The sequence below is a fragment of the Zea mays genome, chromosome 7 (assembly GCF_902167145.1).
Source record: "Zea mays cultivar B73 chromosome 7, Zm-B73-REFERENCE-NAM-5.0, whole genome shotgun sequence".
NCBI lineage: Eukaryota > Viridiplantae > Streptophyta > Magnoliopsida > Poales > Poaceae > Zea > Zea mays.
Window position 1 is genome coordinate 177,897,638 of NC_050102.1, and position 24,158 is coordinate 177,921,795.

At 45.6% G+C, this 24,158-nt stretch overlaps 1 protein-coding gene across 1 annotated transcript; it reads left to right on the forward strand.

Moving 5' to 3' along the window:
* The first annotated feature begins 22,201 nt into the window (after positions 1-22,201).
* Positions 22,202-23,671, forward strand: LOC103633481 (peroxidase 2-like). The gene is made up of 2 exons (XM_008655176.2): positions 22,202-22,562; positions 22,692-23,671. Exons 1-2 carry the CDS (start codon positions 22,290-22,292, stop codon positions 23,469-23,471), a joined length of 1,053 nt encoding a protein of 350 aa, XP_008653398.1. The 5' UTR covers positions 22,202-22,289; the 3' UTR covers positions 23,472-23,671.
* Positions 23,672-24,158: the final 487 nt, after the last annotated feature.

A 24,158-nucleotide genomic window follows, 5' to 3' on the forward strand; every position in this document is an offset into this window, starting at 1 on the left:
GAGGAACTTTGGTTAATTTGTAACCATAGTCCCTAAGGGTTTGCCTCATCCAAAGCAATTGCGCGCAACAATGGCCTGCGACAATATACTCGGCTTCGGCGGTAGAAAGAGCTACGGAATTTTGCTTCTTTGAAGCCCAAGACACCAAGGACCTTCCCAAGAACTGGCAAGTCCCCTATGTGCTCTTTCTATTGATTTTACACCCCGCCCAATCGGCATCGGAATACCCAATTAAATCAAATGTGGATCCCCGAGGGTACCAAAGCCCAAACTTAGGAGTATAAGCCAAATATCTCAAGATTCGTTTTACGACCGTAAGGTGAGATTCCTTAGGGTCTGCTTGGAATCTTGCGCACATGCATACAGATAGCATAATGTCCAGTCTAGATGCACATAAATAGAGTAATGAACCTATCATCGACCGGTATACCTTTTGATCGACGGATTTACCTTCCGTGTCGAGGTCGAGATGCCCATTTGTTCCCATGGGAGTCTTGATGGGCTTGGCATCCTTCATTCCAAACTTGTTTAGAATGTCTTCAGTATACTTCGTTTGGCAAATGAAGGTGCCCTCTTGGAGTTGCTTTACTTGAAATCCCAAGAAATACTTCAACTCCCCCATCATCGACATCTCGAATTTCTGTGTCATGATCCTACTAAATTCTTCACATGTAGATTCGTTAGTAGACCCAAATATAATATCATCAACATAAATTTGGCATACAAACAAATCATTGTCAAGAGTTTTAGTAAATAAAGTAGGATCGGCCTTGCCAACTTTGAAGCCATTAGCAATAAGGAAATCTCTTAGGCATTCATACCATGCTCTTGGGGCTTGCTTGAGCCCATAAAGCGCCTTAGAGAGCCTATAGACATGATTAGGGTACTCACTGTCTTCAAAGCCGGGAGGTTGTTCAACATAGACCTCTTCCTTGATTGGTCCATTGAGGAAGGCACTCTTCACGTCCATTTGGTAAAGCTTGAAGCTATGGTAAGTAGCATAGGCTAATAATATATGAATGGACTCAAGCCTAGCTACGGGTGCATAGGTTTCACCAAAATCCAGACCTTCGACTTGGGAGTATCCCTTGGCCACAAGTCGAGCTTTGTTCCTTGTCACCACACCATGCTCATCTTGCTTGTTGCGGAAGACCCATTTGGTTCCTACAACATTTTGGTTAGGACGTGGAACTAAATGCCATACCTCATTCCTAGTGAAATTGTTGAGCTCCTCTTGCATTGCCATCACCCAATCCAAATCTTGGAGAGCTTCCTCTACCCTGTGTGGCTCAATAGAGGAAACAAAAGAGTAATGCTCACAAAAATGTGCAACACGAGATCTAGTGGTTACCCCCTTATGAATGTCGCCGAGGATGGTGTCGACGGGGTGATCTCGTTGGATTGCTTGGTGGACTCTTGGGTGTGGCGGCCTTGGTTCTTCATCCTCCTTGTCTTGATCATTTGTATCTCCCCCTTGATCATTGCCGTCATCTCGAGGTGGCTCATCATTTTGATTTTCTCCTTCATCAACTTGAGCCTCATCCTCATTTTGAGTTGGTGGAGATGCTTGCGTGGAGGAGGATGGTTGATCTTGTGCATTTGTAGGCTCTTCGGATTCCTTAGGACACACATCCCCAATGGACATGTTCCTTAGCGTGATGCACGGAGCCTCTTCATTACCTATCTCATCAAGATCAACTTGCTCTACTTGAGAGCCGTTAGTTTCATCAAACACAACGTCACAAGAAACTTCAACTAGTCCTGAGGACTTGTTAAAGACTCTATATGCCCTTGTGTTTGAATCATATCCTAGTAAAAAGCCTTCTACAGTTTTAGGAGCAAATTTAGATTTTCTACCTCTTTTAACAAGAATAAAGCATTTGCTACCAAAAACTCTAAAATATGAAATATTGGGCTTTTTACCGATTAGAAGTTCATAGGATGTCTTCTTGAGGATTCGGTGTAGATACAACCGGTTGATGGCGTAGCAGGCGGTGTTAACCGCCTCGGCCCAAAACCGATCCGGCGTTTTGTACTCATCAAGCATGGTTCTTGCCATGTCCAATAGAGTTCGATTCTTCCTCTCCACTACACCATTCTGTTGTGGCGTGTAGGGAGAGGAGAACTCATGCTTGATGCCCTCCTCCTCAAGGAAGCCTTCAATTTGTGAATTCTTGAACTCCGTCCCGTTGTCGCTTCTAATTTTCTTGATCCTTAAGCCGAACTCATTTTGAGCCCGTCTCAAGAATCCCTTTAAGGTCTCTTGGGTTTGAGATTTTTCCTGCAAAAAGAATACCCAAGTGAAGCGAGAATAATCATCCACAATAACTAGACAGTACTTACTCTCGCCGATGCTTATGTAAGCGATCGGGCCGAATAAATCCATGTGTAGGAGCTCCAGTGGCCTGTCAGTCGTCATGATGTTCTTATGCGGATGATGAACACCAACTTGCTTCCCGGCTTGGCATGCGGTACAAATACTGTCTTTCTCAAAATGAACATTTGTTAATCCTAAAATGTGCTCTCCCTTTAGAAGCTTATGAAGATTCTTCATTCCAACATGGGCTAGTCGGCGGTGCCAGAGCCAACCCATGTTAGTCTTAGCAATTAAGCAAGTGTCGAGTTCAGCTCTATCAAAATCTACCAAGTATAGCTGACCCTCTAACACTCCCTTAAATGCTATTGAATCATCACTTTTTCTAAAGACAGTGACACCTACATCAGTAAATAGACAGTTGTAGCCCATTTGACACAATTGGGAAACGTAAAGCAAGTTGTAATCTAATGAATCAACAAGAAAAACATTGGAAATGGAATGATCAGGAGATATAGCTATTTTACCCAAACCTTTGACCAAACCTTGATTTCCATCCCTGAATGTGATAGCTCGTTGGGGATCTTGGTTTTTCTCGTAGGAGGAGAACATCTTCTTCTCCCCTGTCATGTGGTTTGTGCACCTGCTATCGATGATCCAACTTGAGCCCCCGGATGCATAAACCTACAAAACAATTTTAGTTCTTGACTTTAGGTACCCAAACGGTTTTGGGTCCTTTGGCATTAGACACAAGAACTTTGGGTACCCAAACACAAGTCTTGGAGCCCTTGTGTTTGCCCCCAACAAACTTGGCAACTACCTTGCCGGATTTGTTAGTCAAAACATAAGATGCATCAAAAGTTTTAAATGAAATGTCATGATCATTTGATGCACTAGGAGTTTTCTTCTTAGGCAACTTAGCACGGGTTGGTTGTCTAGAGCTAGATCTCTCACCCTTATACATGAAAGCATGATTAGGGCCAGAGTGAGACTTCCTAGAATGAATTCTCCTAATTTTGCTCTCGGGATAACCGGCAGGGTACAAAATGTAACCCTCGTTATCCTGAGGCATGGGAGCCTTGCCCTTAACAAAATTAGACAATCTTTTAGGAGGGGCATTAAGTTTGACATTGTCTCCCCTTTGGAAGCCAATGCCATCCTTGATGCCAGGGCGTCTCCCATTATAAAGCATACTCCTAGCAAATTTAAATTTTTCATTTTCAAGTTCATGCTCGGCAATTTTAGCATCTAATTTTGCTATATGATCATTTTGTTGTTTAATTAAAGCCATATGATCATGAATAGCATCAATATCAACGTCTCTACATCTAGTGCAAATGGAAACATGCTCAATGGTAGATGTAGAGGGTTTGCAAGAATTAAGTTCAACAATCTTAGCACGCAAAATATCATTGTTATCTCTAAGATCGGAAATTGTAACATTGCAAACATCAAAATCTTTTGCCTTAGCAATTAATTTTTCATTTTCATTTCTAAGGCTAGCAAGAGAGATGTTTAATTCTTCAATCTTAGCAAGCAAATCATCATTATCATTTCTAAGATTGGGAATTGAAACATCACAAACATGAGAATCAACCTTAGCAATTAATCTAGCATTTTCATTTCTAAGGTTGGCAATAGTGTCATGGCATGTGCTTAGCTCACTAGATAATTTTTCACATTTTTCTACTTCTAGAGCATAAGCATTCTTAACCTTAACATGTTTTTTGTTTTCCTTGATTAGGAAGTCCTCTTGGGAGTCCAAGAGTTCATCCTTCTCATGGATGGCACTAATTAGTTCATTTAGTTTTTATTTTTGTTGCATGTTGAGGTTAGCAAAAAGAGTACGCAAATTATTCTCCTCATCACTAGCATTATCATCACTAGAAGACTCATATTTAGTGGAGGATTTGGATTTAACCTTCTTCTTTTTGCCGTCCTTTGCCATGAGGCACTTGTGGCCGACGTTGGGGAAGAGAAGTCCCTTGGTGACGGCGATGTTGGCGGCGTCCTCGTCGGAGGAGGAGTCGGTGGAGCTCTCGTCGGAGTCCCACTCGCGGCACACATGGGCATCACCGCCCTTCTTCTTGTAGTACCTCTTCTTTTCCTTCCTTCTCCCCTTCTTGTCGTCGCCCCTGTCACTGTCACTAGAAATAGGACATTTGGCAATAAAGTGACCGGGCTTACCACACTTGTAGCAAACCTTCTTAGAGCGAGGCTTGTAATCCTTCCCCCTCCTTTGCTTGAGGATTTGGCAGGAACTCTTGATGATGAGTGCCATTTCCTCGTTGTCGAGCTTGGAGGCGTCGATGGGTTGTCTACTTGATGTAGACTCCTCCTTCTTTTCCTCTGTTGCCTTGAATGCCACCGGTTGTGCTTCGGGCGTTGAGGAGGTGCCTTGCTCGATGATTTTCTTTGAGCCTTTAATCATTAGCTCAAAGCTCACAAATTTTCCTATAACCTCCTCGGGAGACATTAGCTTATATCTAGGATCACCTCGAATTAATTGAACTTGCGTAGGGTTAAGGAAAACGAGGGATCTAAGAATAACCTTGACCATCTCATGGTCATCCCATTTTTCGCTCCCGAGGTTGCGCACTTGGTTCACCAAGGTCTTCAAGCGGTTGTACATAGCTTGTGGATCCTCCCCTTGGTGAAGCATGAAGCGACCGAGCTCCCCCTCGATCGTCTCCTGCTTGGTGATCTTTGTCACCTCGTCTCCCTCGTGCGCGGTCTTGAGCACGTCCCAAATTTCCTTCGCACTCTTTAACCCTTGCACCTTATTATACTCCTCTCGACTTAGAGAGGCGAGGAGTATAGTGGTGGCTTTGGAGTTAAAGTGGTGGATTTGGGCCACTTCGTCCGAGTCATAGTCTTCATCCCCTACGGATGGTACCTGTACACCAAACTCAACAACATTCCATATGCTTGTGTGGAGTGAGGTTAGATGATGCCTCATTTTGTCACTCCACATATTATAATCTTTACCGTCAAAAACTGGTGGTTTGCCTAATGGAACGGAGAGCAAAGGAGTACACTTTGAAATATGGGGATAGCGTAGAGGAATCTTACTATACTTCTTGCGCTCATGGCGCTTAGAAGTAACAGACGGCGCATCGGAGCCGGAGGTCGATGGTGATGAAGTGTCGGTCTCATAGTAGACCACTTTCCTCATCTTCTTGTGCTTGTCACCTCTCCGATGCGACTTGTGGGAAGAAGATTTTTTCTCCTTTCCCTTCCCCTTGTTGCGGGACTCTTCCAATGAAGTCTTCCCGTGGCTTGTAGTGGGCTTGTCGCCGGTCTCCATCTCCCTCTTGGTGTGATCTCCCGACATCACTTCGAGCGGTTAGGCTCTAATGAAGCACCGGGCTCCGATACCAATTGAAAGTCACCTAGAGGGGGGTGAATAGGGCGAAACTGAAATTTACAAAGTTAATCACAACTACAAGCCGGGTTAGCGTTAGAAATAGAAATGAGTCCAAGAGAGGGCGTAAAAACAAATCGCGAGTGAGTGAAGAAGTGAGACGCAAGGATTTGTTTTACCGAGGTTCGGTTCTTGCAAACCTACTCCCTGTTGAGGAGGCCACAAAGGCCGGGTCTATTTCAACCCTTTCCCTCTCTCAAACGGTCCCTCGGACCGAGTGAGCTTCTCTTCTCAAATCAACCGGGAACAAAACTTCCCCGCAAGGACCACCACACAATTGGTATCTCTTGCCTCGGTTACAATTGAGTTTTGATCACAAGAACAAATGAGAAAGAAAAGAAGCAATCCAAGCGCAAGAGCTCAAAAGAACACAACAAATCTCTCTCACTAATCACTAAAGCCTTGTGTGGAATTGGAGAGGATTTGATCACTTTGGTGTGTCTAGAATTGAATGCTAGAGCTCTTGTAAGAAGTTGAAGTGTGAAAACTTGGATGACTTGAATGTGGGGTGGTTGGGGGTATTTATAGCCCCAACCACCAAACTAGCCGTTTGGTGAAGGCTGCTGTCGACGGGCGCACCGGACAGTCCGGTGCGCCAGCCACGTCACCCGGCCATTAGGGTTCGACCGTTGGAGCTCTGACGCGTGGGCCCGCCTGGCTGTCCGGTGGTGCACCGTATAGGCCCTGTAGGCTGTCCGGTGCGCCACCTCGCGCGTGCCTGACTTCTGCGCTCTAGCGCGCATTAAATGCCTCTGCAGGTGACCGTTGGCGCGAACTAGCCGTTGCTCCGCCGTTACACCGGACAGTCCGGTGTGCACCGGACATGTCCGGTGAATTATAGCGGAGCGGATTCTCGAAGCTGGCGAGTTCAGAGTCGCTTGGTCTTGGGGCACCGGACACTGTCCAGTGGTGCACCGGACAGTCCAGTGAATTATAGTGAAGCGCCTATGAGAATTCCCGAAGGTGAAGAGTTCAGCTTGGAGTCCCCTGGTGCACCGGACACTGTCCGGTGGCACACCGGACAGTCCGGTGCGCCAGACCAGGGTGCCTTCGGTTGTCCCTTTGCTCTTTTGTTTGAACCCTTTTTCTTGGTCTTTTTATTGGCTTATTGTGAACCTTTGACACCTGTAGAACTTACAGACTAGAGCAAACTAGTTAGTCCAAATATTTGTGTTGGGCAATTCAACCACCAAAATCAATTTAGGAATATAGGTGTAAGCCTAATTCCCTTTCAACATTCCTATGGCTTCTGGCGAGAACAATTTTACATCTTATCTGGCTTGGTATTTTAAAGTTTTTCCTTACAGGTGGAATATTGGTGCTGTTGTAATAGCTATGATGGATAAAAATCATTAAGAATCTTCAAACAAAAAGAGGAAGGCTCCGCTTCGGCTGGTGGACCCTCGTCGAGACACAACTAAGGCTAAGAAGACTGTTGTTGAGCAGTTGCCCTATGTAAGCCCCCTTTTTCCTCTCTTGTCTTTTTCTTTATTTTGTGAGTGTGTGAAGACAAAGTCTATTCGTGACAGGTTGGCGTCTTCACTGGTCAAGTGGCGTCTGGCGCCTTCGTCGACTCTACGATGTCGTGGCTGCGCCACGAGAAGGCTGAGTTAGAAACTAAGATCAAGCACCTTCTGACCAAGAATACTGAGGCTATATGGGAGAAATCAGCGTCTGAGTCGAGGAGTCGACGCCTAGCGGATAAGGCCGGCAAGCTTGAAAAGAGAATGATGACCTGAGCCACCAGCTGGGAGAGATGAAGAAATGAGTGGCTCAAATGTGTTTGGATATGCAAGGAGTGTGAGATCGCGTCGCCACGTGTCACACCCGGTTTTAGAAGGCAAACCGAATGCGAACCATGTACGTGCCAGAATCAGTTATTCACGTACACAGCAGTTACATAACATGGACATCATCACACAGTGCTCAAAATAGCATTAAAAAGGGAAATAGTCGATTACATCATACGTCTGAGACGTCCATATAGTCCTTACAATAAATCAAAGTGCGAAAACGAAACGTAGATAACACGGCCTTCACAGGCAGCCGACTGGGGGTTGCCGCTAACCCACACCTAGAACTCGTCGTAGTCTTGGAACTCTTGGAAGTCTCCTTCCACAGCTTCATCTTCGCCTGAGCAGTGGTTGCAATGCTGACAACCTAGGGATGGGGGGGTTTGGTGTGTAGAGCAAGAGTGAGTACACATCAACATACTCAGCAAGTATCCTGTTTGGCTGTAGTGGACTAGCTTTATGTGGGGGTAAGTCAAGCAGTTGCTTTTAATTGGTCAGATTATTATTTATTAGTAGAAAGCCAGGTTTTAACATTAGCCCAAGTTATTAGCCCGATGTACCCTTTCCAAACGGAAAGAATACCACTTACCAGCACCATAGTCATAACCCAAAACCATCAGTCTCATTGCCACATGTAAACCAAAATGTCTCTGATCAAGTACCACTAATCATTGGAGCTCCCTTGGCCGCTCATAACCGCGAGCACGGCTGATATATCAGTTTTCAAACACTCTGCAGAGGTTGTGCACTTTACCCACAAGCCGTGATTCCCTCTTGCCTCGGGCCGATCAAACCCTTAAACACTACCAAGGTGAATAGGCAGGGTTTCACTACGTAGCCTTTACAAAGATTCTCCAGGGCTGTAGCCGCCCGTTAGGTTTCCTAAATGTACCGCACTCCTCCCCAAGGGACAAATCAACCTTGGCAGAGCGAGCCGCATACACCGAGCCCCATTGACGGCACGACGGCGAAGCGAACTACACCCCGGATCCTCTAATTATTCAGCTAAGGGCGTCCCACTCCACCCTCATGGTTGCACTGTTTTCCCGGGCGGTCATCCATAGAACAGGTCCTTACGGAGAGGCACTCGAGAAACCGCTCGAGCCCCCTTAAAAAGCCACAAGTACAACATCATCATAAGAGAAGGGAAAACAGCGTATCATATATAATCTCATCATGTTCATTGATTAGAGTTGAGCAATGGCATGAAGCTAAACAATAATAATCCAACCCAAATAGGTAAACAAGGACATGGATAACAAAAGCTAGTCAATCCTTAAGTATAAATGTGTAATGCGGGAGGTGAATTAAAGAATGAATAGGACAGAGATAGGTCAAAGGACACTTGCCTCTACCAACCGACTGCTGCTCAGGGGCTTCTCCTGCGAGTTCTTCGGGCTCCTCGACCGAATCGTTCTCTATGCGATTGCAAGCATACATACATCCACATATTTAATACAAAAGAACAGTACACCATACAAGAGAATAAAGTAAATATACATAGAATATCACATACGATAATGGATTTACCTTGGTTAGAAAAAAAACGAGGGAAGGTCTCGCAGAGGTTAAGGCTTATGCTCGAGGTGCACTACGGGTAAACGAATAACTAGACGTCACGTGCTCTAGGTCCACTTAGCTTCAATGATAAGAATTAGCTACATGCACTAGTGTAAACGTGACCATTTTTAGTAGATTAACATTGAATAAGATAGACGATTAGCTATACAATTTAACTAACGTAACCAATTTCCAAATTGAGACTCCTATCTTATTAATATAAACAACGTGATTAGCGCATATAGGATACGGAGGGTAGACGGGGCTAGGGGGGTAGACGATCGTGTCGCGAGCGCGACAGGGCGCTATGCGTCGCGTCGCGAGCACGACGAGCTACGCCAGAACGCTGCGCGAACATGCGCACGCGCAAAGCCACACTTAACGTGCCGCGAACGAGCCGCGCACGCGTCGAGGCCGTGCGCTGGCCGAGCTCGAGACCGCGCGCCGAAAGCACGCTGGACCGAGCTCGAGGCTACGCCGAGGGCCGACACGACGCGAGCAAGGCACGGCGGGGCGAGCGGGCAAACATGCCAGGGCAAGCGAGCACGGGCGAGCCAGGACGCCGTGGACCACTGCGAGCGAGGCACGGACGGGGCGAGGACACGGTCGGGCGAGGCCAGGCGCGGGGGCGGGGCGACCGGGCCGGGGCGCGACGGGAGCGGCCGAGCCGGGGCACGGGGCGACTGAGCCGGGGTCGGGGCGGGGCGGGGCTCGCGCGGGCGGCCGGGGTGGCCGAGCCGGGCGGAGTCGGGGGTGCGGGCAGCCGGGGTGGCCGGGCCGGGCGGGGTCGGGGGCGCGGGCGGCTGGGGTGGCTGGGGCCGGGCGGGGTCGGGGGCGCGGGCGGCCGGAGTGGCCGGGGCCGGGCGGGGTCGGGGCGCGGGCGGCCGGAGTGGCCGAGCCGGGCGGGCGCGCCCACGGCGCGGGAGCGGGGGACGCCGGCAGGAGGGAAGGAGGAGGGAGGGAATGAGAGGAGGGAAGGAGAGGAGGGAGGGGGGAGGGAGAAACCTCACCGGAGGGGAGGACGGCGGCGGCGGCGCCGGGGAGGGGCGGCGGCGGCGCGGGTGAGGGGCGGCGGTGGCTAGGGTTAGGGTGAGGATGACGGAGAGAGAGAGGGAGAGGGAGGGGATTTTTGGAAAAAGAAAGAAAGAAAAAAAAGAGAGGGGGGAACGGTTGGGCTGGCTGGGCCCAAAGGGGGAGGGGGGGCGCGGCTGGGCCGCCAGGCCGGCCCACGGCGGGGGAGGGGGAGGGGGCGGCTGGGCCGAAATGGGGAAGGAGGGGGAAGGGGAGGAGAAAAAGGTTTTCCTTTTTCAAAAATCTAATTTCCTCTAAATGAAAGCATTCACATTTTTAATCAATCAAAAGTATGCATGGTTCGGCATGGTGCATCACACAAAATAAAGTATTTTTAAGGTTTTGCTTTACACGAGGTCTAAAGCCAAAACCCGCTATGACTTTGGAAAAGATCAAGGTTTAGCGAGGGGAAAAAGGAAAAGAAAAGGGTAACGCCTGAATTTGGTGAGAGAAAAGAAGAAAAGAAAAAAAAATTCTACCCCCAAATTCAGGGCGTTACACCACGCTAGAGTTGGAACTGTGGACTACGAAGACCTATCGTGAGAAGCTAGAAGAGGATACATGGGCTGGCGTGGACCGAGCGCATTCCTTGTTTGTTGAGGCTTATCATGACATGGGCGCTGTAACGGTGCCCTTCGATAGGTCTAGGGGGAGCTAGGCACCCGCTTCCTCTATTGGTTGCAGGAGGAACTGGCGAGTCTCCTGGACATTATGACTAGGTTGATGGCCTACTCCTCCCATGTTACCTGTGGGGGCGCTATGAACGCTTTATCCCCTAAAGGCTGCGGACACTTTGAGAGTTTTGAAGAGAGCAATGTGGACTTCGACCGAGAGGTTTTTTAAGTCGAAGACCTATCTATGAAGCAACCTGCCGACACCTTGTTTGACTGGATGTGGGGTTCGCATGGGCGTGCCGTGGTCAGGGAGAGGACTAGTCGGGCTATGGAACAGGAAATGTTGTTATTATTAGTGAATCAGGCTCAGTCCGACTGCGTCCTTGGGTGACTGTCTAACGTGTTGATTTTTGAATTAGGCCCTGAGGGATGAGGAGGTCAAAGACGTTAACTCACTTTGTACGTTGGGGACTGGCACTGCCGATGTCAAATCTGATGATGCGGAAACTTCACACCAGTCAGTTGGTGAAGAACAACGCGATGTGCAGGTGTAAAAAAGGAGGTGATAATACACTTCCTGGGGGGTTAACTTGTGGTGCACAATGTGCAAGAGGCTTCGCAATGACACTTGATTTGGTATCTGCACAGGTTCTGATGACTGGGTCTATGTAGGGGAATTTTGATTCCTCGGGCAAGGGGAAGGACATTCTTCATGTTGCCACATGTGTAACGCTGCTATCCTGTTGGAGTTCATCGTCTTCCAATGATGGTGGTGTTTTTATTTTGATTTTTCGGGTAGCGAAGGGCGTTTGGAATTCTTCGAGGGTATGGACTAAGAGTCCTCTAAGGAGGACTTAGATTTTTTGTTGCGCTGAACGTTGCTTCCGCGGCCGAGGCGGCGGCAGGCAAGGCGCCTTCGGGTGGTGCTTCACCTACTAAGGGTAAACCGAAAAGGACGCGGGTTGGAATTCCGAAGCGAAGGGTTCCCAGTTCCGAAGTATCTACTTGTGAGCGTGGTGGCGGTCGTAGGTGAAGGCGCATGGGTTTGCAAGGGCCTACCTCGAGGATTTCGCTTTGGGAGGTACTAGGGATGGTCCTTTTGCATATTAATGAAGGTGAGTCGGTTGAATTGAGCATGGTCCCTCGTCATGTTGTTTTGATAGGGGAGTTAAGTGGAATTCATGACTTTTCCAATGATGAGGAGTCAGAGCTTGGGTTGCTCTTTGAGGGTGAGGAGCTTGAACTGCTGTTGCATAATTGTAGGGAACATGGACTCATTACGAAGGAGGAGCCCCCTAGCCCATGATGTAATGGAATTTATGGTGGGTGTGACTTGTACTCGATCGATTTGGTGTGTGTGCTGTTTCTGAAGGCAGTTGTCGGGTGGTAATTTGGATGTGGAACGCCGCCCTCACCCCCTTGCCGAGTGGCTACTGCCTTCGTCGTTGTGCATTGTTAGTGTGCTGATTTGGTGATGAATTCACATCCTTAGGTGTCTTCACATGTATAAGCGACTTTTTGCTTGGATTATTGTATCTCTTGGATGACTTGGCACCCTTAGGTGTCCTCGCACACTTTTTGTGCTGATCCGGCTATACCCTTTGGCGACTTCTTGCTCGGATTATTGCGTCTTTTGGATGACTTCGCAGCCTTAGGTGTTTCCGGGCACTTTTTGTGCGAATCTGCCTGCACCCTTAGGCAACTTTTTTGCTTGGATTATTGTGTCTCTTGGAAGACTTCGCACCCTTAGGTGCCTTTGTGCACTTCTTGTGTTGATCTAGCTGCACCCTTAGGCGACTTTTTGCTCGGATTATTGTGTCTCTTGGATGACTTCGCACCCTTAGGTGCCTTCATGCACTTTTTATGTTTATCCGACTGCACCATTAGACGACTTTTTGCTCGAATTATTGTGTTTGGTGTCGCACACGATGATTATCTTTGAATTACTATCGTGGTGACTTTGCCTGTTGTCGAAATACGAAGGCCATCCTTAGGGCCTTTTTTCGTCATATTCGCTACACTTTTCCTATCCTTATTATTACATGGATCCCTCTCATTAAAAACCTTGCCCCTTGCGAGGAAAAGAGAGCGGGCCTCTGGCTGTGAAAAATGTATGCATAGTTCTTTTTATAAGGGTGTGAAGTCCCTGATAGAACGTTTTAATACAAGTAGTATTTTCTGAGGTTATCTATGTTCCATGAGTGTTCGAGGTCTGCGCCTGTTTGGCTCGCCAGCCTGTAGGAGTTTGGTGACGTCTTATTTTTGATGATGAATAGGCATTCCCATTTTGGCTCAAGCTTGCCCATGGATTATGTTCTACTGTTCTGATAAGGATGAGGTCCCCTTCTGCAAGTTCCTTGGAGACAACAGCCTTGTCTGTCCAGGTTTTTGTTGCTGCTTAGTATTTGTTCAAGGCATCTAGGGCTTGAACTTGGTCTTCATCAAGGAGGTCTTTCGTTGTTAGTTCATCAATGTTTCGGGTCGCATTGGGGTCCGACCAGGGTGAGTTATACTTAAGCTCCTGTAGAGTCATTGCTTTGGCTCCGTACATTAACCTGGATGACGTGAAACTTATCGTGCGGGACTCCATTGTGTTTAAACCCTAAAGTACTTCGAGTAACTGGTCTACCCACTTGTCCTTGTCTACAAGCAGCCTTTTCTTGATTGCAGTGAAGATGTTTACATTTGCGCATTCTATGACTCCATTGGATTGCGGATGATATACCGACGCAAAGACTACCCGTGTACCTATGGAGGCATAAAAATCGCAGTAGTCTTGGTTGTCAAATTGCTTTCTATTGTCTATTGTCAACTTAGAGGGTATTCCGAAGCGACAAACAATGTTTCGCTGTTATTATGGAGACTGCTCGTGCCTCGATCCATTTGGTAATGTATTCCACGGCGACGAAGGTGTACTTGAGGTTGCCTTGTGCAGTGGGAAGTGGTCCTGACTATATTGAGGCCCCAACACTAAAGAGGGTAGGTGTGAGCAATTAGCTTGGTGAGCTATGAGGGCGCCCCGCTTTGTGGTGAAATTTTTTGGCATGCCTCGTATGAGCGCACTACACGGTTGGCTGCGCATACGATGGCTGGCCAGTAGAAATCTTGGCGCGTGACCTTGGCGACGAGGTTCCTGGGACCCGAGTAGCAACCATAGACTCCTTTATGGATTTATCGGAGGAGCTTGATGCATTTGGTTTCTGTGATGCATTTAAGCAAGGGTTGACTGAGTCCCTTTATGTGGAGCTGGCCTTCTATTATCACAAACCCGTGGCTTCAGTACTTTAGTCTTTTGGCCTTGGCCTGATTTGTGAGGCTATATTGACCATGTAGTATAAAGTTACTCTTCAGTCCTCGGTCATGATTAAGTTTACAATTCTTTGGCCTTCGCGGTCCTCTATGATTCTTAGGCCTTCAGGGTTTCTTACCATAGGGGTTCCTATCACATGGAAGAATACGTCCGAAGGCAAGGGATCGCCTCTGGCCACAGACTTCGCTAGCATGTCAGCCTCTTCGTTCTTGTTCATGTCTAGGATTCTAGGCATGAAATCTCTCTCGATGTTACAGATGACTTGCTGGTCCCCATACACGGTTATTACGCCCTAAGGCCCTGGAATTTTCATGCACATGTATAGTCCATGTATAGCTGCCTCGAGTTTATTTATGGACCCTCATCCCATGATGGCATTGTATGGGTAGACCATGTCGACTATGTCGAAGGTCACTTGTTCAGTAGTGGTCTTTCTTCTGTCGTTTGTTCTCAAACTCTATGCTAGACCCTCTGGTGATCATATGGATGACTACTCTGAATGGCGTGATGGCAAAGTCATCTTGTTGCTTTGGGGGTGGGGGTTGTGGTTGACGGGGTTGCTGGTTTACTTAGGGGTGGTGGAGGTGGCAGGGGTAATCTTTCCTGGTATTGGAGTTGTGGGTGTTGGGATCTCTTTAGTTGTAGTTTGGCTATGGCTGAGGGTGGTATGGGTGTTCGTTTTCGTATTGAGGATGGAGGTACTGGTTGGGGTGATAAGAGTGAACTATGGCTCTTTGATTGTTTGTGGGTGCCGCTCTAGCCATGTGTTCTTTGGTTTCTTTGGTTTTGGGACAGTTTCTTGTTAGATGTGCGGAGTTTCATCATGGAACATGCAATAGAAATTTCTGGGTTGTTGAGGGCATCTGCCTTGGTCTCTTCGCCTTGGCGCACCGCCACCGCAGCCTTCCTATGGAGGGTAGCCCCGGCGCCGAGAGGGGGGGCTTCGCCTAGTTGTTGATTGGCAATATTGTCGACCTGGAGCTACTGACCATGGTCTTAGTGCGAGTGATCTTGCTGTGGAGGCCTAGTCCATGTTCTATTGGACTGCAGTGCGTCTTTTGGATTTTGCCGTGACTTAACTTTCCTGTGCTGGAGCTCCTCTAAATGGGCATATTTTTCGAAGAGCTGCTATAGCTCCTGAAGGTTAGACAGGGGGTCTCATGCGCAATGACTGTAAAGTACACCAGCGCGAAGGTCGCCGATTGGATAATGGATGGAAATCTTGTCATCAATGAGGGTAGCTGTGATTTTAGGAGAAGGAATTTCTTATAGTAGTCGCGAAGACTCTCCTTTTCCTGCTGCCTGTAGAAGGACAATTCTGTCAACGCATTTGTCTCAGGTATGTAACCTTGGAAATTGAGTAGGAATTTATCGCGAAGGGTCTTTCATGAATCGATTGATAGTGGTGGTAGCCTTGAATACCACGTGAGGGCGGGGCCATCGAGAGCGATGATAAATGCCTTAGCCATGGTGGAGTCGTCTTCTCCCGAGGATGCGACAGTGACCAGATAGCTCATAATGTACTGTGTTGGGTCTATGTTGCCGTTGTATTTCAGATAGGTGCATGCTCTGTAATTTTGCGGCCACGGGGAGGCTTGGAGCTGTGCTGATAGAGGGCTTCGCTCATCGAGGTAGTTCAGTCCTTGGAAGGGAACTTGCAAGTTGTCTGGCCTATGGAAATGAAAATGTTTTGGTTGTTGACTACGCCGGCTGGTCGCGGGTAAGGGTGGTCTTCGTGTTCCATATCTTCAATTTCTTGCTCCAGTGCTCTTGCGTTTTCCTCCTTATCCATGATAAGCTGTCTCACCCTGGCCTGCATGTTGATTCATTGTCTCTTGGATGCGAGTACTTCCCTTTGCTTTTGAAGGTGATTGTTTTTTATGCGAAGGGCTCACAGTTTTAGTTGGTCTTCAGCTGAGATTCCCAGGTCTTCACCTTCTTGTGTGATGTCTTCGTCCCCTTGGGCTGGGAGGCATGCTACGGGGACAAAACCCGGTGGGATGTCGTTGCGTGGGAGGTCTTTGGTGCTGCATGTATGGATGCTGCCTTCTGGGGTAGGCGGGTCTTCGATGCTACATGTATGGATGCTGCCTTCTGGTGGTCACTTTCTTGGGAGCCATCACGTGTTCTGTTTTTGGAGCACAAACGGTGGGCGTCAAATGTTGGGACTATCTAACACATAGACAAATTTCTTGGTAAGGCATCTTCAAGTCATCTTTGCTTTGTGTATGCATGCATGGGCATAAAGATAGACCCAAACACTCGGGAACGAACCGGGCTCATCGGGCGCACAAAAAACAGTAGGTTGGGAACTGCAACGTCTTGTTATGTGTGTCCCATACATATATAGAATGAGGGTATTTATATGTAACCTGGTGGGTTCATGGTCCCAAGTACTATTATACCCTCGGTTACCTGCTACATTCCCAGAATATTCCATGCAACAGGGTCATTACAATGTAGTAAAGTACAGCGACCCAAACATACGCTAAAGTCTACCCAGAAGGGCTTACAAGTGGACCCGAGCCTAGGCCCCACAGAGAGTTACAGAAGCCTTCGCCTGCATTTGGAACCCTCGACTTCGTCGGGGCTTTGACTCCGCTGTTGAGGGAGAGGTCCAGCCTTCGGGACATGTGGTGAGGGCTGCTGCGAGCCCACTTTTCTCACGTGGCCTTTCGCTCAGCCTTCTCTGAAGGCTGTGGTCGAGGACTCCGGCGCTAGCGTGAATCGAAGTCCCCCTCCGCTGAGACCCTACGATCAAACATGGATAATCGTAGTCGGATAGGTCTAATCGAGGTTGGGTTTAGCCTTCGCTCCAACATCGTGCAATCTTCTTCCAAATCCTTATTGGAGCCCCTCGCAATAATGTACATGCAAGGACCAAACTCCTGATCGGATAACTCCCTAGATAGTCATGGACCTTCTCCATGCTGAGTCAATAATATGGCATGATCATATCAGATGGCGGCCCTCCGAGCTTCCATGCATTGTCTTGTCCGTCTAGAGCAAACTCTCGCACCTAGCTTAGACGATTAGAGAACAAATAACCATTCTTTGCTTTTTTGGACTTCTAATTTCCTAACTTTTGCCTTTACCTACATTCTCATGATCTCCTTAATGTCGCTTCGTTCTCTAGCTGATGGGTCTGTTTAGGATAGCTATTTTAAAAAGCTTTTATGAGAATTTAGATTCGTCCACGATAATCTACCTGTTACGATAATCTAAATATCGTGGGTCTTAAATACAGTGAAAAATGAAGGGGTTGTATGATTTAGGATTTAGTAAGTGGAGGATTCCTTTCGACGCGATGACTCAAAGGATTAATCATTCACATTGATTTGGATGATTTTCGCAGCAATTATCATAGAATCGGGCTGAGAAGCTAAACGTTTGGCTGCCAGAAACTAGTTCTAATGGTTAGAATCTGGTCAGAAGCCCAAACAAACAGGTAGATGTATGCATATTTTATGCTGTATAATTTAAATTTGATTGAAATATCATATCTTTTTGTAATCGAAGCAATTCTTTATAATTGTGTCCACACTATATGTGCGATGTGTTAGAAATATTAGAAACTAAATTAATTTTAAGTTATTGATTAATAACAACATATCAGGTGCAATCACATTTATTGGTGCAACCCATGCAACCGTTGCATGGCACAACATGGATGTGAAGAACCTTTTTACAAATATTTTTTTTTCAAAAGAACCCTCTCACCTCTCTCTAGTTATTTTTAGAAAGACCATGCACGGTTGCACATGATATCTTACCTTGATTAATATATATTGGGGATATATTAAGGGGGTGTTTGTTTCTATGAACTAATTTTTATTCATTTCGTTTTATTCCATTTTAGTCCCTAAATTGTTAAATACGAAAACTAAAAAGAATTTTAGTTTCAGTATCTGACTATTTAGGGACTAAAATAAAAAAAATGTAGGGACTAAAAATTAGTCCATAGAAATCAAACATCCCTAAGGTGTCCACTTCGTTATTGTTTTTTTAAATGCAATAACTAAAAAATGTCATTCTCATTGACTTGAACCCACACAACCTATAACTCACATTTGCACCACCTTACCACCACAATAATAAATAGCTTGTGAGTATAGATAGTATTGTATCTTTATGCACAAATATTTTGTAATCTTGTATCAGATATTTTTACTACTAAATAAAATTAAATGAAAAATAACTCAAATTTTAAATCATGTTTACACTATAACTTTGATATGAATAACGTGCCTCCATCTAAGAATATTTAGAAATTTCAAAATCTTAAACCTTAAAATATGTGAATTTAAAGTACTAAATAACTTTAAATCAAATTTATCAATAGAGAAAATGTAGTTTAGGTTGACCACTATAACTTTGATACTAACCATATGAACATTCAATGTCGTTTAGAAATTCTAAATTTTGAATTTGAAAACCTAAAATTATGACACATATTTGGGGCTATAAAAGACTTTGAATTTAAAACTTTTTAACTATAAAGTAGTATATTCTATTAAGAATTAAAACTTTATTTGAAATGTTAAAAACCCCAATTTCAAAATATGTGAACTTAAAACAATATTTTGGGACTCTAAATAGTTCTAAATGAGAAACCTTTGAACCACAAAAAAGTTGTAGATAGTATCAAGAACTAAAATTTTGATATATGGTTTATATTCATCCTAGTTCACGTAGAAGGTTATAAAATATTTATTGATGCTGCTATCTAGTAACAGTAAGAGGAATACAAGACATCCGCCTCCATAAATTGACTACCTCTAAAAACCGCTTTACCGATACGGCGTCTATAGAGATAACGATTTTTATTAACCAATGATTTTCATAGATGGTCACTTTAGGATGTCCATCGCGGACTCGCGGTAAATGATTTTTAGAGATAGTTTTTTTGAGGTTTACTGTCCATTTGTCGAGGCGGTCATTAGGTGTGCTCGTCTTTGTTAAACAGAGAGTGTGTGTCCTAAAATCATTTTCTAGAAGATCACCTTGATATAAGGCACCATTATATTAGGGATCACATAAACAAGGGTGATATAAAAAGATTAATGGTATCGACACCAATGATTAACTACCCGTCATCTTCATGAAAACATTGGATTAATCAATATTTTACAAGTTGTGAAATAAGTTGAACATGTCATGAGCATGTCGTCTTAATGATTATCTAAGGCCATGGTTACCTAAACCCATGTGTGAAAGAAGGTTTGCCTTAATTAGACGGATAGAGGAAAGACTCTTTGATTTGAGTCCTTTTTGCGAGTAAAAATATGATTGTATTTAGAGTAAAATGTACTTGCAGTCCTTAAACTTTGTCCGGCCGTGTAAAACCATCCAAAAATAGGTTTCTCAAACCAGATGCCGATGCGACATCCACATTGGAGCATACTAATAAAAGTTTGGGGGACCCGAGTAACAGAGCATGCCAAGTTTAGGGACCAACCGACCAAGTGAAACAATATTGCTAAGTTCGGTGATCTAAGTGAGTCTAACATGACATGTCACGTTGGTATCTGGTTTGAGCAAATCTGATTTGTGACGGTTTTGTATTGGCCTACAAAGTTACATCATCCGTTTTGCTGTTTTTCTAAGTTTGAGACCCAAATGATACAGTATGTCAAGTTCGAGGACTGCTACTGTCATTGCATAACTAGACAGGGCGCTGCATTACAATCGGCTTCGAGGGGGTTCAAGGCACACGCAGGTGCTCTACTCAGCCAAGCCGTAGATTGTTTTTTTACACCGTCTAGCTAAAGCATTATGCCATTGCCAGCTTGGGCTTGACGGGGTTATGCCAGCTTGGCCTAGCTAAGACACATACCTAGGTCATCAGAGGTACAGCGTATGATATGTGCAAGCCCGACATGGCATGTCGCAATGTACGTAGTTAGCTACCGGTAGTTCCGCGCGCTGTGCCCGACCGGTCAATATACGTGGTTAGCTACCGGTAGTTCCGCTCTGCCCGGCCGGCCCGGTTGGTATATTCTTCAAATTTTGCTATTACCATTTGTGAAAACTTCGCTAGTTTGCTATCAAAAGAATAAATCATAGATACAGATAATCCCAATCAAAAGAATAAATCATAGATACAGATAATCTCATGAGTCATAGTCATAGTCATGTAATGTTATAATAGCAGAGATAGACAAATCCAAGAGTGGTAAAATAACAATTTTTTTCCTAGCTGCCTTTTTTTATGTAACGATGCCGCCGCAGTCAAATGGGTGATGGAGGCAACCTCAGTCAATTTCTATGGTTCCATTGCCCACTTCAGTCTTGTTCGGTTATTTCTATATATCACACATAGATTAGATGAGATTAAAAAAAATTATGATAGATTTTAACTTATTTGAAATTTAAACCATCCAATTACATTCAATCAACATAGATTGAGAGCAAAACGAATAAGCCCTAAGTGATACCCATTTTCACCAAATTGGTGGTTGGGTTTAAAATCCGATAGTAAACTATTGGATTTTCTTATGAAATAGCAATGCATTACCTATCACTACCAGTTAGCTTGAAGGCAAAATTTTGAATCAACTAACACGGTAATATATATATATATAATATAAATATAGATCTATGATTTCATGAGATATGATTTGCAACAAGGGGCGTCATATAACTTCAACTAATTAAGGTTTTAATTGAATGCGAGTATGGGATACACGGAGATGCCATGCGTGCAGCAGAGAGAAAAACTGTGGATATGCATGAAAAGAAAAACATAAAGATTAGTACTATTTGGTATTGTCATAAGTCCATAGCTTGCGTACTATGTTATTAAAATGAATAAAGAGACACTACTGAAATATTGTTCTTTGCCGAGTGTTTTTTTGTCGGACACTCGGCAAAGCAGCTGTTTTCGGTACTGAGAAGGCATAGAAATGAATTCACAAGACCCAAACACTTTGTGAAGACGCAACAGCTAGCTATAGCTAGTAGCCAAAAGGACCAAGAAAATGTGAGCAAAGCGCTAGCCATTGTGTGTAGTGTGTATAACATTCCTGATCAATGCATGCATGCACCTACCTGGGGAAGTATACGCGCGCATACGCACCGACGACACAGCACAGGTCAGCTTCCAAATTAAGTGGCCCGGAGAATGCGGCACACACAAGGGATAACCCTACCACATGCCACGTTGGTTGAGCATGTTACCATGACAAAAATATACAGTACCATTATTTGCGCATACAATGATACAATAGCGGTTAGCGGAACCTCTCTGGCTGCTTCATGCAAACATGTCTGGAAAACCAGCTTTACGAGCAGTTTTTTTTTGGGTTGAGCTGTTTTAGAAAAAAAAATTAGTCCATCCATTCCAAAATATAATTCGGTTTAGACTAAACATGCATTATATAAATATAGTTTATATGTATATCTATATTAGTTAACATACATATATAAATATATTTATATATTATCTTAAATTATATGAGAGATATAGTTATACACTACATTTATGCTATAGAAAAGCAAGTATAAGCATGTGCTATAAGTTGTACATTAGAAAAGTAGCATACAAATCTATAGAATTAATTTTCATCTCTCACCGCATCAATTTGAGGTAGGTTTATATATAATAAACTTTGTAAAGTTGTGCAATGTCACATTCTAAAAAAATAGTCTACTCCATTAGTTATATTTAAATTCCATAAAATGGAGGGAAACAAACGGACCGGGCCTAATAGTTTTATGAGTATTATTGAAAAGATTTACCAACGAAATTGTTTTGATAAAAAAAAGATGTTTGACAAAAAAATTACTACTTCTGTTCTCGAATACTTGTCATCCGATAGTTTATTTTTGAACTAAAATGCCACAAATAAAAAAGAACGGAGGGAGTAACTCACTACAACCTATCAAATTATTGTTGAACATGTGCCAAACAGAACTTAGGTCAAACGAGCTCAATGTCAACGAATGTCGGGTAGAGCGGTGAGCTTCGTGGAGCTCCCTCACCCTCTACTATACGAACTGCATGTTATGCTATTGTTGGCTGGCATTCACGTCTCACAACGTGCGCTCCTGCCGGCCGGCGATAACACACGATGAACTGGCCGGCCAGCCGGCTATAAATAGGCATGCAAGACGGCAACTTTTCATTCAGCCCATCGCTAGCTCGATCTCGCCTGTCGATCTCCTCTACTAGCACAAGACCACGAGGGATTCCGATTAAGCGATGACAACCTCTAAGCTTGCTGTCCTCACTCTGTTTGCCCTGCTCGGCTCCGTGTCATGCCAGTCCGGAGGCTACTACTTCTACCCAACCCCGCAGCAACCATCTCCAACACCCAGCCCTCCTCCTAGTCCGCAACTCATGGTCGGATACTACAAGGACAAGTGTGCCGCTTACGTGGATGTTGAAGCCATTGTCAAGAAGCACGTCAAGGCCACCGATGCTGGCATGCAGGCCGGGCTTGTCCGTCTCTTATTCCACGACTGCTTCGTCCGTGTAAGAGCAGCTCCATCATTCACCAATGCAAGCTAGCCATGCAGGCCGTACATTCCATTCAATTCATGCATGCAGTCAGACATAATGACGTTGCCATCGCCATGTGTGTGTACGTGGTGGTTTCTGCAGGGATGCGACGGCTCCGTCCTCCTCGACACGTTCAGCAACGACACCAGCCTGACCCCGGAGAAGTTCGGCGTGCCCAACTTCCCCAGCCTGCGGGGCTTCGAGGTGATCGACGCGGCCAAAGCCGAGATCGAGGCGGCGTGCCCCGGCACGGTCTCGTGCGCGGACATCGTCGCGTTCGCCGCCCGCGACGCGTCCAACTTCCTCAGCGGCGGCGGCATCAGCTTCGCCATGCCCGCGGGGCGCTACGACGGGAACGTCTCCCTCGCCAGCGAGACCCTCCCCAACCTGCCCTCCCCGTTCACCGGCTTCGACCAGCTCGTCAAGGTGTTCGCCGACAAAGGGCTCGACGCCTTCGACATGATCACGCTCTCCGGCGCGCACAGCATCGGCCGCTCCCACTGCTCCTCCTTCACCAGGGACCGCCTGCCGCCCAGCAACACCTCCGACATAGACCCAGCGTTCGCCGCCACGCTGCAGGCTAGCTGCGCGTCGCCCAACGGCACCGACAACACGGTCATGCAGGACTTCAAGACCCCCGACGTCCTGGACAACCAGTACTACAAGAACGTGCTGGCCCACAAGGTTCTCTTCACGTCGGACGCCGCGCTCACCACCAACTTCACGTCCAACAACCTGGTGCGCGCCTACGCGGACTTCGTGCCCTATCTGTGGCAGCAGAAGTTCGCCAAAGCCATGGTGAAGATGGCCGGCGTCGAGATCAAAACCGCCGCCAACGGAGAGATCAGGAAGACATGCCGCAAGGTCAACAGCAGGTCCTGATCAGATGGCGTACCGGCGGGCTTCCAATTTCCTAAGTTTTGCCTTTACATACATTCCCCTGATCTCCCCTAATATCTGCCTTTATGCTGTATACATTCTTTGTTTCGTTTTCCAGCTGTATGCCTGCTTTTATATGCTGTATAATTTAAATTTGATTGAATATTACATCTTTTGAAATCCAAGCAAATTTTCATCATCAATTCGATCCCACATGTGTGTTGTGTCGTGAAATTAAGAGCTTGTTTGGTAGGCTTTGGCTCTGGCTTTTGTCCGGAAAAAGCCAGAGCCCTACCAAACACCTTTCTTCAAACATCTCGAAAAGCACCTAAAAACCAGAGCCGTTTTTATACTACGTAGAGGAAACCACAATTAGTAGCTTCACCGGCTTTAGCTATAGCTCTGGTATTTTAATATATGGAAATGGCTCTGGCTCCAAAAAAAGCTGTTTCTGCCAAAGGATTTACAAAATAGCTTTAGCTCTAACAACAAAGCCGTTTTTTTAGGAAAAGCCAGAGCTAAAGCTATTTTTGGATAAGCCATAGCCCTGTCAAAAGGACCCTAAAATTAGAAAATAATTTTGCAGGTGTGGCCTTATGTATACTTCCTCCTTAAAATAGTTGATATTTTAGCTATAGATTATCTAAAGTGTTAATTGTTTCAACAGATTAAAGTATTAACTTCATAGGT

What these genes read in the sequence shown, in the direction of transcription:
- LOC103633481 (XM_008655176.2), top strand. Translation starts at nt 22,290, where the DNA reads ATGACAACCTCTAAGCTTGCTGTCCTCACTCTGTTTGCCCTGCTCGGC. An exon ending in TCCACGACTGCTTCGTCCGT is followed by an intron (nt 22,563 to 22,691) that starts GTAAGAGCAGCT and finishes TGGTTTCTGCAG; the next exon opens with GGATGCGACGGCTCCGTCCT.